The sequence below is a fragment of the Hypomesus transpacificus genome, chromosome 23, assembly GCF_021917145.1.
Source record: "Hypomesus transpacificus isolate Combined female chromosome 23, fHypTra1, whole genome shotgun sequence".
Taxonomy (NCBI): domain Eukaryota; kingdom Metazoa; phylum Chordata; class Actinopteri; order Osmeriformes; family Osmeridae; genus Hypomesus; species Hypomesus transpacificus.
In genome coordinates, this window is record NC_061082.1 from 18852141 (window position 1) to 18864485 (window position 12345).

A 12345-nucleotide genomic window follows, 5' to 3' on the forward strand; every position below is an offset into this window, starting at 1 on the left:
CGACGTGTTTTGGATCGTGTTTTGAGATCGTTGAATGTGCAGAGGTGACAGATGCTGTGGGACGTGGTGTAGGGGAGCTGGGCACTGGGTGGGAAGTGTGTGTGTGTGTGTGTTTGAGGGGGGTGGGGGGGGGGGACATACCCAAGAGGCACTCCCCCTGACAGGCGGAGATCTGCAGCTCTTCAGGGGAATAGAAGCTTTCCAGAGGACAGCCTATGAAGTCTTTGTTCTGAAGTCTAATTGGCGATCATTCCTGTTAATGATACAGTGTATTAATATCATCATTGACATCGCTGTGCGTACGTGATGTTTGCTGTCCTTTCTCTGGGAAGGTTCTCCCCGAGATGTGACGTGAGCGTCTGTGGTGTCTCTCCTCCTCAGAAGCTCACGGCCGCTCCGAGCCAGCAGCTCCCTCAGGTAGCCGGCGGCGACGCCAGGGACGTCCAAAGCAACGCCGTCACCCACACCTCCGCCCCTGCGCCCGCCCCGGCCCCCTCCCCGGCCCCCTCCCCGGCCCCCGTCGCCCCCCCGGCCCCCTCGGAGGAGCCCTGCCCCCAGTCCCCTCCAGCAGCCCGCCACCTCCACCACTGAGACGCCTGTAAGTAGCACCAGCACCGCCGCGAACACCACCAACCCGCCACATCATCAGAACACACCCTGACCCCCCCCCCCCCCCACACGTAGAACTCCTCCCACCTCTGCAGCTGGGGGAGTGTGGGAGTTGTGGCGCTGCGTTGACAGCCCTTCCGCCTTCCCCTCCCCCCTCACCCCGCCCCCAGGCCTCCCCTGCGCCCCCCCGCCCAGCACCCCCCCAGCACAGGGGGCCGGCGTCGCCGGGCCGCCGGCGAGGACCCGGACGAGAAGAGGCGCAAGTTCCTGGAGCGGAACCGGGCGGCGGCGTCGCGCTGCCGCCAGAAGAGGAAGGTGTGGGTGCAGTCGCTGGAGAAGAAGGCCGAGGACCTCAACTCCATGAACGGACAGCTGCAGGTACACACGACTCTCTCGCCGCGGGGGGGGGGGGGGGGTTGGTTCAGCTCAGGGGGTCGCTCGGCTCGACGTTTGACTGCAGATCACGAGGTGGCAGGTTCAAATCCCCCCCTCTGAATCTCTCTTTAAATGAAAATCGAATGAAATTGGATTGAAACGCGGAATGAATATTCCTGTCGTGACATCACCGTGACTGCTCTGGCTGCGCAGTGTCACAACGCGGCTCCATCGCCACTTCCTGTTTCGCGCATGCTTGCAGGTGTGCCTGCGTACAGTCTTTGTTTCGTTTTTGTTGTGTGTGAGTGTGCGAGTGTGTGCGTGGTGATGAAGTCGTTAAAGCCGATTAAGGAGAGGCGCGCAGTGACAGCGGCGGGCGCTTGCGAGGGGGGGGCCCCCGCCACATCGACACGTCCCTGTCAATAAAGACGTCTCCTCCAGATGTCAGCCGCGCGCGAGCGTGTCTGCGCCTCGCGTCTCCGAGTGGCCTCCAGTCTCCCAGGGAGAAGGTGTCGCGTTCTGAACCCTCATTTACGCGGGGAAGCAATTAGGATCCGACGCTGACAAGTTCGAAACAGTTCGCGTGGCTGTTGTCTCTGTTGATAAGTGTGAGCCGGGGGGGGGGGGGGGCGCTGGGCGTCGACGTTCCACACCATTAAATGAGATGCAGTGTTTATTTACCCGCTGTGTTCTTCGTATACGGAGGCAGAGTAAGACATGAGGGGGGGGGGGGGGGTGCGGAGGAGGAAGAGGAGAGAGGAGGGGAAGAGGGGAAACCGCAGGTGGGTTCATTCAGTCGCTGTTCCTTCACGTCCCTTCGCAGGACGTCACTGTTTGATGGTCATCATTGCGCCTCCTCAGGGTGAACTGGATGCAGATGAAGGAGGGAGAGGCGGGGAGAGGGAAGGAGGGAGGAGACGAGAGGAGGACAGAGAGAGAGAGAAAGAGCAGGGCTGTTAACTCTGAGGAACGGAACAACTCGCGGCAAAAATTGAATGTCAGAGAACGAAAGTGTTCTTTTATATGAGGGCATTAATCAGCTGTGGGGGGGGGGGGGGGTTAATAACTCCCATACCGACACATTGGCTCAGCTGATCAGAGAAGCTCTAATGATGCACGATGACTTGAACATCGTCCTTAACTGGCTTCTTAATGAGGTGTCAGAACAGGCAGCTCTTAGGTTTCCGGTGCTCGGTAAAGTCCCGCTTTCACACTTTCTATTAACTCACAAACTTAGAAAAAAAAGTTCAACTTCTCCGCTCTGCTCTGGGAGGAAGTCCCTCAGCAACCGAACCCATTGATGTATTGAACAGGATCTCTTGGACAGCCATATCGATTTCCTGCAGTTTAACTCCTTGTTATGCACTGTGTAAAATAGCCCTGCAGAAGATCCTCCAGCATAGGAAACTATTAACGTGGGCTTCATTTCAGCCAATCGGCTCTTTGTTGTGAAAGGCAGAGTGGCTGGATCCAGATAGCTAGTCCATGCAGCTTCTCCAAGCACCAGATGAACACCACAGCCCTGCAAGGTAACTGCACCTGCACTGTGTGTAGGGGAGGAGAGGAGGAGAGGAGAGAGGAGGGGAGGAGAGAGGGAGGAGGGGAGGAGAGAGGAGGGGAGGAGAGAGGAGGGGAGGAAGAGGGGGGAGGAGAGAGGGAGGAGGGGAGGAGGGGGGAGGAGAGAGGGAGGAGAGAGGGAGGAGGGGAGGAGGAGGGAGGAGAGAGGGAGGAGGAGGACAGGAGGGGGGAGGAGAGAGGGAGGAGAGAGGGAGGAGGGGAGGAGGGGGGAGGAGAGAGGGAGGAGAGAGGGAGGAGGGGAGGAGGAGGGAGGAGAGAGGGAGGAGGAGGACAGGAGGGGGGAGGAGAGAGGGAGGAGAGAGGGAGGAGGGGAGGAGAGAGGGGGGAGGGGAGGAGAGAGGAGGGGAGGAGGGGAGAGGGGGAGGGTGGTGGATGAGGGGAGGAAAGGAGGAGGAGGAGGGGGGAGGAAAGAGAGAGAGGGGGAGGAGAGGAGGAGGGGGGAGGAGGAGGGGAGGAGGGGGGAGGAGGAGGGGAGGAGAGAGAGAGAGGAGGGGAGAAGAGTCGGAGAGAGAGAGAGGAGGGGAGAAGAGGGGGAGGAGGAGAGAGAGAGAGGAGGGGAGAAGAGGAGGAGAGAGAGAGAGGAGGGGAAAAGAGGAGGAGAGAGAGAGGAGTGGAGAAGAGGAGGAGGAGAGAGAGAGAACCTCCTCCTCATAGCAGCGGAGGTATTGGTAGCGGGAGAGAGAGGCAGAGAACAGGGGGCTGGAGAGGCAGAGAACGGGGCTGGAGAGGCAGAGAACAGGGGGCTGGAGAGGCAGAGAACAGGGGGCTGGAGAGGCAGAGAACAGGGGGCTGGAGAGGCAGAGAACAGGGGGCTGGAGAGGCTACGTAGGGCTCAAGCAGCTGTGTTTAAATCTGTCTCCCAACAACGCACTCCTGCCAGCGTTGGCAAGGCCAAGCAGATGGAGTCAAATCAATTGGCTGCTTTGAAACGAATAGATGAAGCCGTCCACAGTCCTCCAAAGGAGGACGGGGTTTAAATCTGCCGTGTAGCGACAGCCCTAAACTGCTCTAAATCCAGTTAAAGTCACCTTCAGGGTAATGCGGCCCCTCTTTATGGCATGCAGAATCCAAGGGGCCCAGGGGAGCAGTCACGACAGAGGGGAGTAAATCTCGGCCGCATCCGCAAAGTTGTGCTGACAATCGGAACAGCTCACCTCTGACAGATCTGCTGGTCGGGAGCCAGGAAAGGGGCCATGATTAGAGAGCGGGAAACGACATCATTGAGAGAGAAAAAAGTGCATCGCGGTTCCTCCCGTCCGCCCACACACCCCTCTCCTCGGAGTGTTTGCTGGGGCCTTCCTGCTGGAGGGTGTGGGAGCTGTCACTGCAGGGATGGGAGGGTCACATGGGCCTCTCACGCCGCCAGAGCCCCGGAGATCTGAGGGGATGTCATCACCCGTCAGATGACCAAAATGAGACCTGGAGATCTGAGGGGATGTCGTCACCCGTCAGATGACCAAACTGAGACCTGGAGATCTGAGGGGATGTCGTCACCCGTCAGATGACCAAACTGAGACCTGGGCCACATTCCGGTTTCAGGAAAACGACGCTGGGAGACGGAATACTGATGATAAAGATAAAAGATGAAGATGTGTTTGGTCTTTCCACCTCCGCTCGTGCTGTACGACCAGGGGCCTTGGGCCAGGGGCCAGGGGCCAGGGGCCTGGGGCCTGGGGTGGGTGTGTTAGTGTGGGTCGGGGGGATGCCTGGAGAGAAGGTCATCCTTAGATAGGGCCTCTGCCGACACACAGATCCACGTCGGTGTTAATGTCAGACTCAAGATGGCCGAGCGGGCTGTAAATGTGTGTGTGTGTTTGTCCGCGGGTGAGACCATAAGGGCGTGTTTGGGTTTGTGTGTGTGTTAGGGTGTGTGTGTTGTGTGTCCAGGGATGTGTGTGTGTGTGTGTCGTGTGTCCAGGGGTGTGTGTGTGTGTGTCCAGGGATGTGTGTGTGTGTGTGTGTGAGAGCGCGTCTCAGTGCGGTCTCCTGTGTGAGCGTGTTATTGAGTGCTGTTGTCCGTCTCCTCTGGCAGAGTGAAGTCACCCTCCTGAGGAACGAGGTGTCCCAGCTGAAGCAGCTCCTCCTGGCCCATAAAGATTGCCCTGTAACCGCCATGCAGAAGAAATCTGCCTATCACAGTGAGTAATGTCCCATTATCCTCCGCCCGCTGCTGCCCGTGAAATACGTCCTAAATGGCCGCCAGCGCGTCTCTCCCCCCGCTCTCCCCTCACTCTGCCTGATCAATGGAGACATTACGCTGCCCTCCCATTCAGAAACTTGGGAGTAGAACTATTCATACTCCACATCTTCTGAGACGAGTCGCGTGCCTGTCATTTGGGCGTGTTCCGTGTAAACCCGTATTTTTCCATTTGAGATTGATTTCGACTTTCTTCCCTGTCATTTTCCTGGCGTGGGGTTGCGCACATGCCATTCAACCCACCCGACCATCGATCACCGCAAGCCGACAATCGATCGGCGAGCCCCATTTGTGCGATGTTAGAGACCGATATGAATACCCCCTGCTGGCTAGGGAGAAGCAGGGAACAGCGTACCAACAGTTGTAAAATAACAACAACAAAAAACAAAGCTTGTCTCCGACAACATGGCCTATCTTCAGAGCGCGCTTTCCCTCCGTCAGAACTGACACCCCCACGCTGTGGAGAAGCATCTGCAATTAAAACATTGCGTCTTCAACTTAACGTTAATGACGCCTTCAGGATCCGCCCCCCCAATCTGGGGAGACAGAGCGGGCCATATGCACCGTCTCCATCCGCATGTCCCTGTTGCCGGTCACGTGAGTGAGGGAGGGAGCGGGCCGTTTTGCCGCCGCCGCCCCTGCCCGCGGTCGAAAGGACCGGCTACCGGCTGTTCCTCATCTTAAGACGAGGTGGAAGCATGTTTGAATTCCTTGAATTCTTTCGCACCCTTAGACCTCGGTGATGGATGATCCCCATGCGAGAGTTGAGGACACGCAGCCTCATCCACTTGTCCTGTGACCTGGAGGGGAGGGGGGGCATGGTTGAGGAAGGGAGAGCAGGGTTGAAAGGCTACTCGGACAGCACCTCCACGAGGCAGACCAAGACATAACTCCATCATGTCCCCCTCTCCACCCCCCCCCTCCATCCCTGCCGGCCGCCCTGCGCCTGGCGTCCTCCAGCCCAGACGCTGCGAGGGGCAGGTGGGATGAAATCACCCGTCCTTGCCCTCCAAACACGCCAGGCCGGGCTTCCTCTTGGCAGGCCGAACCTTCCATCTGCTCGTGGCGGAGAATCACATCAGAAAGAGGAGGGGGGGGTGGGGGGGGGTAACCAGGGTAACGGGCTACGCTAGGCTGCGACGCCGCTTCACACAGCCCCTGCCTTCCTTCCGCTCCTGTGCTTAACGCTATTAGGGGTGATAATATTCACTCGCACGCAGAACCCAACCCCAGGCACATTTACTCTGGAGGCGACCTTCAGCGGGGAGAGATGGCAGGTCGGTTTACGGGGGCAGGGTGGGGGGCTGACATTAACTTGCACTAAATCGTCTGATCGACATCCGCTGGATCAGGACTCGGAGGCAGAACCCTTAAACCCGAGGCCTTTTAAATGCTCGTCGGCCCTTTTGCTAGAGCGTGTAGCTCGCAAATACCAAACGCAATCATTAATTAAGTGCCATTTCGACTGACTCCATATTATTACCAATATTAATGATCTCGATGGTCCTTATTCCTTTACGAGTCAAAGCCTTAAAGCAAGGTTTTTTTGTGTGTGTGTGTGTTTTTGTTTTTTTCACCGCGATCCAATTAATTCAATGCAGCTGACTAACAGCTGCTGGCATTTCGACTCCAAATCTTGCCTCCTTTCCAGTGTGAGCATCATTAAAATCAGGTGCTGTAATCATCTGTCGCTGCAGTAGTTGGCAAGGTAACAAGACACAAATGGGGGGGGGCAGAGGGGCGTCTGAAACACTGCCACATGCCCCGGAAAGTACGGCACATACATGACATGGGCTTCAACTGACTTTGGAGAGAAACAGTTTTAACAGGATGGGGATTATATCGCCCGTATGCTAGTCTTGGATACGTTTGTTGACTTCCAATCACAGCATCTGAAATTCTCGTGGCCAAATGTGAAAGCCCTAGCTCACGATGACTCATAGTTAGTCTCCCGTACAGCATGAACTACAGTATCCATTCCCAGCGCTAGAATGTTCCAGAGAAGGTACTTCTAGAAGTAGTTTGATTGTGTTTTGAAGATTTATCAGTCGGAGAAATTAAGACATTTAAATTGAGATGTTGTGCAGGGAAGTTGTCCCAACACCTTGGGTGGGTCCTGTGTTGATCTCCCTGTGACTGTGTTGATCTCCCTGTGACTGTGTTGATCTCCCTGTGACTGTGTTGATCTCCCTGTGACTGTGTTGATCTCCCTGTGATTGTGTTGATGTGACTGTGTTGATCTCCATGTGACTGTGTTGATGTGACTGTGTTGATCTCCCTGTGCCTGTGTTGATCTCCCTGTGCCTGTGTTGATCTCCCTGTGCCTGTGTTGATCTCCCTGTGCCTGTGTTGATCTCTCTGTGCCTGTGTTGATCTCTCTGTGCCTGTGTTGATCTCCCTGTGCCTGTGTTGATCTCCCTGTGCCTGTGTCCTCTCAGCAGCAGAGCGTGAGGACAGCTGTGAGGACATGTCCATCCCAGGCAGTCCCCTGGAGGAGGCCATCCAGCACAGCTCCGTCAGCACCTCCAACGGGGTCAGCTCCTCCTCCCTGACCCCCGGAGGCCCCGCCCCCGCCGCCGAGCAGAGCACAGCGGAGGCCGAGCCACAAGGGGGCGGGGCTCAGTCCCAGCCCTCAGGAAGCTGATTGGACGCAGCCTCGACACCTCTGCGGTTGGGGGCGGGTGGGGCGTGAGAGGGGAGGAGGGCTCTCCGCCGGCTCCAGACTGCACCTCCTCATCGTTTGGTTTCCGTTGCGTCCACCTTTATGTCCTTGAACGCAGCTCAGTTCCCTGAAAACGCAGTGGCCTGAGAGACCTGGGTGAAGATCCAAGAGGCACTTTAAGTGTAACCGTGTAAATATGGTGTCGCAGTGTGAAACACGACGACTGTTTATGCTTTGTTGAATTTATTTATTGATGTTTTTACATGTTATTTTCGATCAATCTATGTGATGTTGAAAAAGACCTTATCAAAGTGTGTTTTGGCTCAACTGACAGAAATGTTTTTTTGTATTATTTTTTGTAAGCATTACATCTTTATGTTGGAAAAAATAGTAAGAAACGTTCACTTTTATTTCTGCCTTTTCCATTTTGCACATTCTGAGAGATGAAAGGTTTACCTTTTTAGTGTTTGACTGTTCACATGTTGAATACTGGCAGCTTTTAGTAGTAGGTTTGAATACAACTATCTCATGACAAGAACGTCTGTGGCCGAATCAGAGTTTGAATTCACAGCTTTTTTTGTGAGCGAGTAGTTTGGCTGTGTCTGCCAGTAGCATGTGGTTTGAATGTTTGAAGTCACCTCCACTTGTAAACTAGTCTTAAGGAGGAGCTTGATAAAAATTGTCTGGAATTTAACAAAAATACATTCCATCTGTAGACCGATTATTCCTGAAGCAGTGATTGTAGGATTGCAGTACGTTTTCCATAACTTAAACATGTCAATGTTAACTATGTACCATTAATGTGTCAAATTCCTCACAGATTTATTTGATACCATTCTTATTGATGTTTTTTTTTTTTTATAACACTTCTCTAGTAATGGTTATCATGTACATAAACGCTTGGTACATGAAAGATCATACTTTTGAATACGGTTTCTGCTGACGAGGTGACATTTCTTTCGTGTTAGACTCAGAACCCACTTAAGGAGGCCTGTGTGTATGCAGTTTCTCCTTCGCATAGGTGCCAGTGACCGAGATGACATAATTGGGAAACATTGTAAATGACATTGTTAACATTGTGTGTTATCTATCCAGGTGTTCTGCGCATTGTTTTAAAGACAAGTTTAGATTGTGTGGTAGAGTCCTATTAGTAAGCTACCTTTATGTTATCCGTAAGACCTTACCAGACCTTAAGATCCCTGAACAGGCCCGTCCAACCTGTACCTAAGGCCTCGTAATGCTTCACATCATGATACAAAGATAATAGGAGTAGATCACGTTGCTGCTCCCTCAGTCTAAGAGAAACTAAATTAGGACGTCTCTTTAAGTTATACTACCACTTGTAAGCTTTGGGACATTTAGACCAAGAAGCGTAGGTTGCTCATCACACCATTGAATGGATTCGCCTTTTCTCTTTGCACTGGCTTACTACTGTGTAGTCTGAAGACATGCTGCTGTGTCCAAATCAGCCATTTCTGTTTCTTTTTGACGTGATTTCTTTTTTTCTTGTTATTTGCATGAGTAAATGATTCTCTGAGAGAATTAAACTGTTACGTAAATGCTTCAGCCGGATAAGTAACATCAGCCATGTTGTTTTTAATTGGTTTAGAAGTTTCTGGAAGGTTTTTGTCATTTGTTTTACCTCGGCTTTTCTGCTTCAAAGGGGTTTGACATTGTGTTGGTAGTCAACTTGTAACTTGTGAGAAAGTTCTGTATAAAATTCCATGAATTAGTTGTAATAAATCTTTTAATATCTCTTGGAAGTTCATCATTGTCTCCTTGTTCTTTTGCCTTGTCTCTTATCAGCAGTGTAAGTTCTCAAAGCTACATTCTCACATTGTCATGTTATTGTTGGGCTCCTCTTAGACTGACGGGTTAACGCGACTGAATATTTTCTCATGGAGTGTGCTGCCACCTTGTGTAGGAGTTTATTTTTGTCCATATTCTGCTTTGAGCTTCAAGGAGTTCATACCCAGTATGCAACATGACAAAATACCAATCGGTAAAGTACTGTATATTTAATCGAAACTACTAACAAAAAGAACGTCGTATAAAAGATGCTCGAAGATTTTCGCCCCAAGCTACAGTAGTTCACAACCGGCTTGTCACACCACACGTTCATTCCAGATCAGGCAGTCAGGTTAATGAACGGGTGGCATGTCTATGGCATCCACATCATTGGGTACGTAGGTTCCCGTTTGGGAACTGTTGGTTTGAACGCCGGAGGCTCTGTCGGACGGTGGCATCCCCGCGCACAGGGCACAAGAGATGCTTCTGTTCTGGGAAAACACCAGGCTCAGAGCGCTGCTCCAGTGTCTTCTGAGCACGAACCATGTGTAGCCAATGAGAACGAGGACGCCGAGGACAGCCAGAGTGTTCACGGCGGTGAGGTACATGGTCACGGTGACGGGCTCGGGGCCTGGGAGAGGCTCGGCCGCGGTGATGAGGCCGAGGCAGAGGTCGCGAGAGGCCACGTGGCACACTTGGTCCTGGACCACACTCTCCACACACACAAAGTAAGGCGTGGAGGGTTGCAGCTCACACAGTTTACAAACCGTGCCCTGTCTGACGTTGACAAACCGACTGAACTTCCCCCTGGTGCTAAACCGGTCATACATGACCCTGAAATACACGTTTTGCGTGTCGCGTTTGGTCAAACTCCAGCTGATAACCGCAGAAGTGGAGGTGACGGATCCCGAGGAGACATTTACGATGACCTCATGATTGTAAACGCAAGCAGGGGTCTCCTTTCCGGAAAAATCTTTGGTTGACGTTATGGTTTGCGTAGGTATTGATTTGGCCATTTTACTTCCTGTTGGCAGAACTCTAACTCCAGATGTATTGTGGAGTCGCTGTGACTCTGAAATGTCACGCTTGTGAGCGTTCCTGATGATGACGTCTGGTGCAGGTATGTACCCTTCCCCCTGCTTCTGCGTGTCCTCCATGTTGACGACGTTGGGCTCTGACAGCCATGTTGCGTCGTCGATGACAGTTGGTCCGCAATTGACTTGCGGCAGCGCATGGCTGCACATCCTGTCGGTGCCGCGGATCAACGCGCTGCTTATGGCGCCCAGGTACTGGCCTCTCAAGAGTTCAGGCTGAGAGCACCTCACCAACACACGGGGACGTCTGTCAGCACCGCCCTCAAGCCATCTCTTTAGGCAAAGTACGCTGCAGCTGCAGTCCCATGGGTTCTCATTCAAGTTGAGAGATGACAGCTGAGACCTGCTATCAAACGCCCTTGGATCTAAGAGGGAGAGCCTGTTCCGGTTCAGCTTTACAACTCTGAGGTGTTTCAGATCTGCGAAAGCAGACTCCTCGATGGTGGAGATTAAATTGTCACTGAGGTCAATCTCCCTGATTTGTGCACAGTGACTGAAGGTGTACCTCCCAATCCTCCGAATATGATTTCCATTCAGCTTCAACAGCTCCAGGTTTGATAAGTGGGTGAAGGTGTGCAGGTCAGTCTTTGACAGGATGTTGTTGCTCACAGACAGAGCCTTTAATGCCACCTGGGATTTGAACTGTGTGTTTTTGATTTGCATCCTAACATTAAAACTCGAGACAAGATCCTGCAGCGGGGAAACTGGTTTAAAAACATTGTTTGGTAAGCATGATAACATGTTTCCAGATATATTTAGCTCATGTAACTGTCGAAGGCCTCTAAAAGTATTTCTTGTCAGTGACCTGATTTGATTATTTTCCAGGTAAAGAGTTTCAAGTGATTCCATCCCAGAAAAAATCCCTGGAGGCAAAAACGTAAGACAATTGCCACTCAGTCTCAGTATTCTCAGATTAGACAAACCATCAAATGCACCCAGTTGTATTTCACTAATTTGGTTTCCATGCAAATCCAAGGACAGTAGATTGGTCAGTCGTGTAAAAGCCTGTTATGAGACAAGATCCTGTTATTCCCCAGAAGAAGATCTGTGAGGCCACTTAGAGAGGAGAGTGATCCATGATGAATAAAACTGATCCGGTTGAACCGAAGATCCAGACAGGTTAGATTGGGATAGTGCAGAAAATCCTGAGTTTGAACTCTGCCAATGGAGTTATGAGCCAAACATAAGGTTTTTATAGTTGAACCCGACTCAAGAACTCGGGGAACGTGGGTAAATCCGTGACCTAACAACATTAATGCTTCATCATTGGATTTACAGAGAACAGGAAACGTAGTCGATGACACTGTGAGAAGAAAAACGTATAAAAGACACAAATTCATAATCCTCATTGTTCAGAAGACACTGTCAAGTGACCAGAAGTCTGTCTAATGATGCCACTTACTGGAAGAGAAGTACCTTTTCTCATCTTCTGCTAACAGGAAGGACAGTTAATTAGGCATTTCCTGCAATGTGTTATTCCAATCTCCCTACACAAACTGTTTACAGAGAAAAACTGTATGTTGTAGTTATTTACCCATTTAATCATAGATTTCACATTAAAACTGTTTATAATGTTATCAACTGCAAATAGAGTGACCAGACTGAACTTTTGTGTGGGGTTCATATTTGTGTTACATTCATTTTATTGTGTTATACAAAATTATTGTAGTTTTAAAACAATACAGCCCAAAGATTTCCTGTACAATAACCCCTCAAATTGTACTCTGTGGACCAGACCAATCTCCCAGCTCAGGGTTGTGTTGCTCTGGAAGGTGTGTCTGGCCATTCTACCAATCAGAGGCGCCGCCAGGAATTTTGGGCCCCATGAAAAAGAAAATATATATTTATATTTTTTGATCATTTCTATTAGTTTTTCTATTTTTTGGGGGCCCCTGTCAGTCAGGGGCCCTTAGAATCGTCCTAACTTTTCCCCCATATACGGCGCCCCTACTCCCAATCATACATATTTCCCTCCGGCGGGCCAATCACAACCGTTTATCTGAAAGGGGGCGGGTTTAAAAAGATGGCTCTTCAGAGAATGA

The 12345-nt window shown here is 51.6% G+C and overlaps 2 protein-coding genes across 2 annotated transcripts in view; one reads left to right on the forward strand and one right to left on the reverse strand.

The window, feature by feature from the left end:
- Window positions 1–9178, forward strand: part of atf2 (activating transcription factor 2) — a 9596-nt gene extending 418 nt beyond the window's left edge. Inside the window, exons 2-5 of the mRNA XM_047046013.1 lie at window positions 357–598; window positions 780–987; window positions 4595–4700; window positions 7198–9178. Coding sequence (XP_046901969.1) covers window positions 357–598; window positions 780–987; window positions 4595–4700; window positions 7198–7403 — 762 coding nt within the window. The 3' untranslated portion in view covers window positions 7404–9178. The remainder of the gene's footprint in view (window positions 1–356; window positions 599–779; window positions 988–4594; window positions 4701–7197) is intronic.
- Window positions 8230–11680, reverse strand: LOC124485683 (TLR4 interactor with leucine rich repeats-like). Its single transcript, XM_047047430.1, has one exon. The coding sequence runs from the start codon at window positions 11150–11152 to the stop codon at window positions 9563–9565; it is 1590 nt and encodes a 529-aa protein (XP_046903386.1). The 5' UTR covers window positions 11153–11680; the 3' UTR covers window positions 8230–9562.
- Window positions 11681–12345: the final 665 nt, after the last annotated feature.

What these genes read in the sequence shown, in the direction of transcription:
- LOC124485683 (XM_047047430.1), bottom strand. Translation starts at nt 11,152, where the DNA reads ATGGAATCACTTGAAACTCTTTACCTGGAAAATAATCAAATCAGGTCA.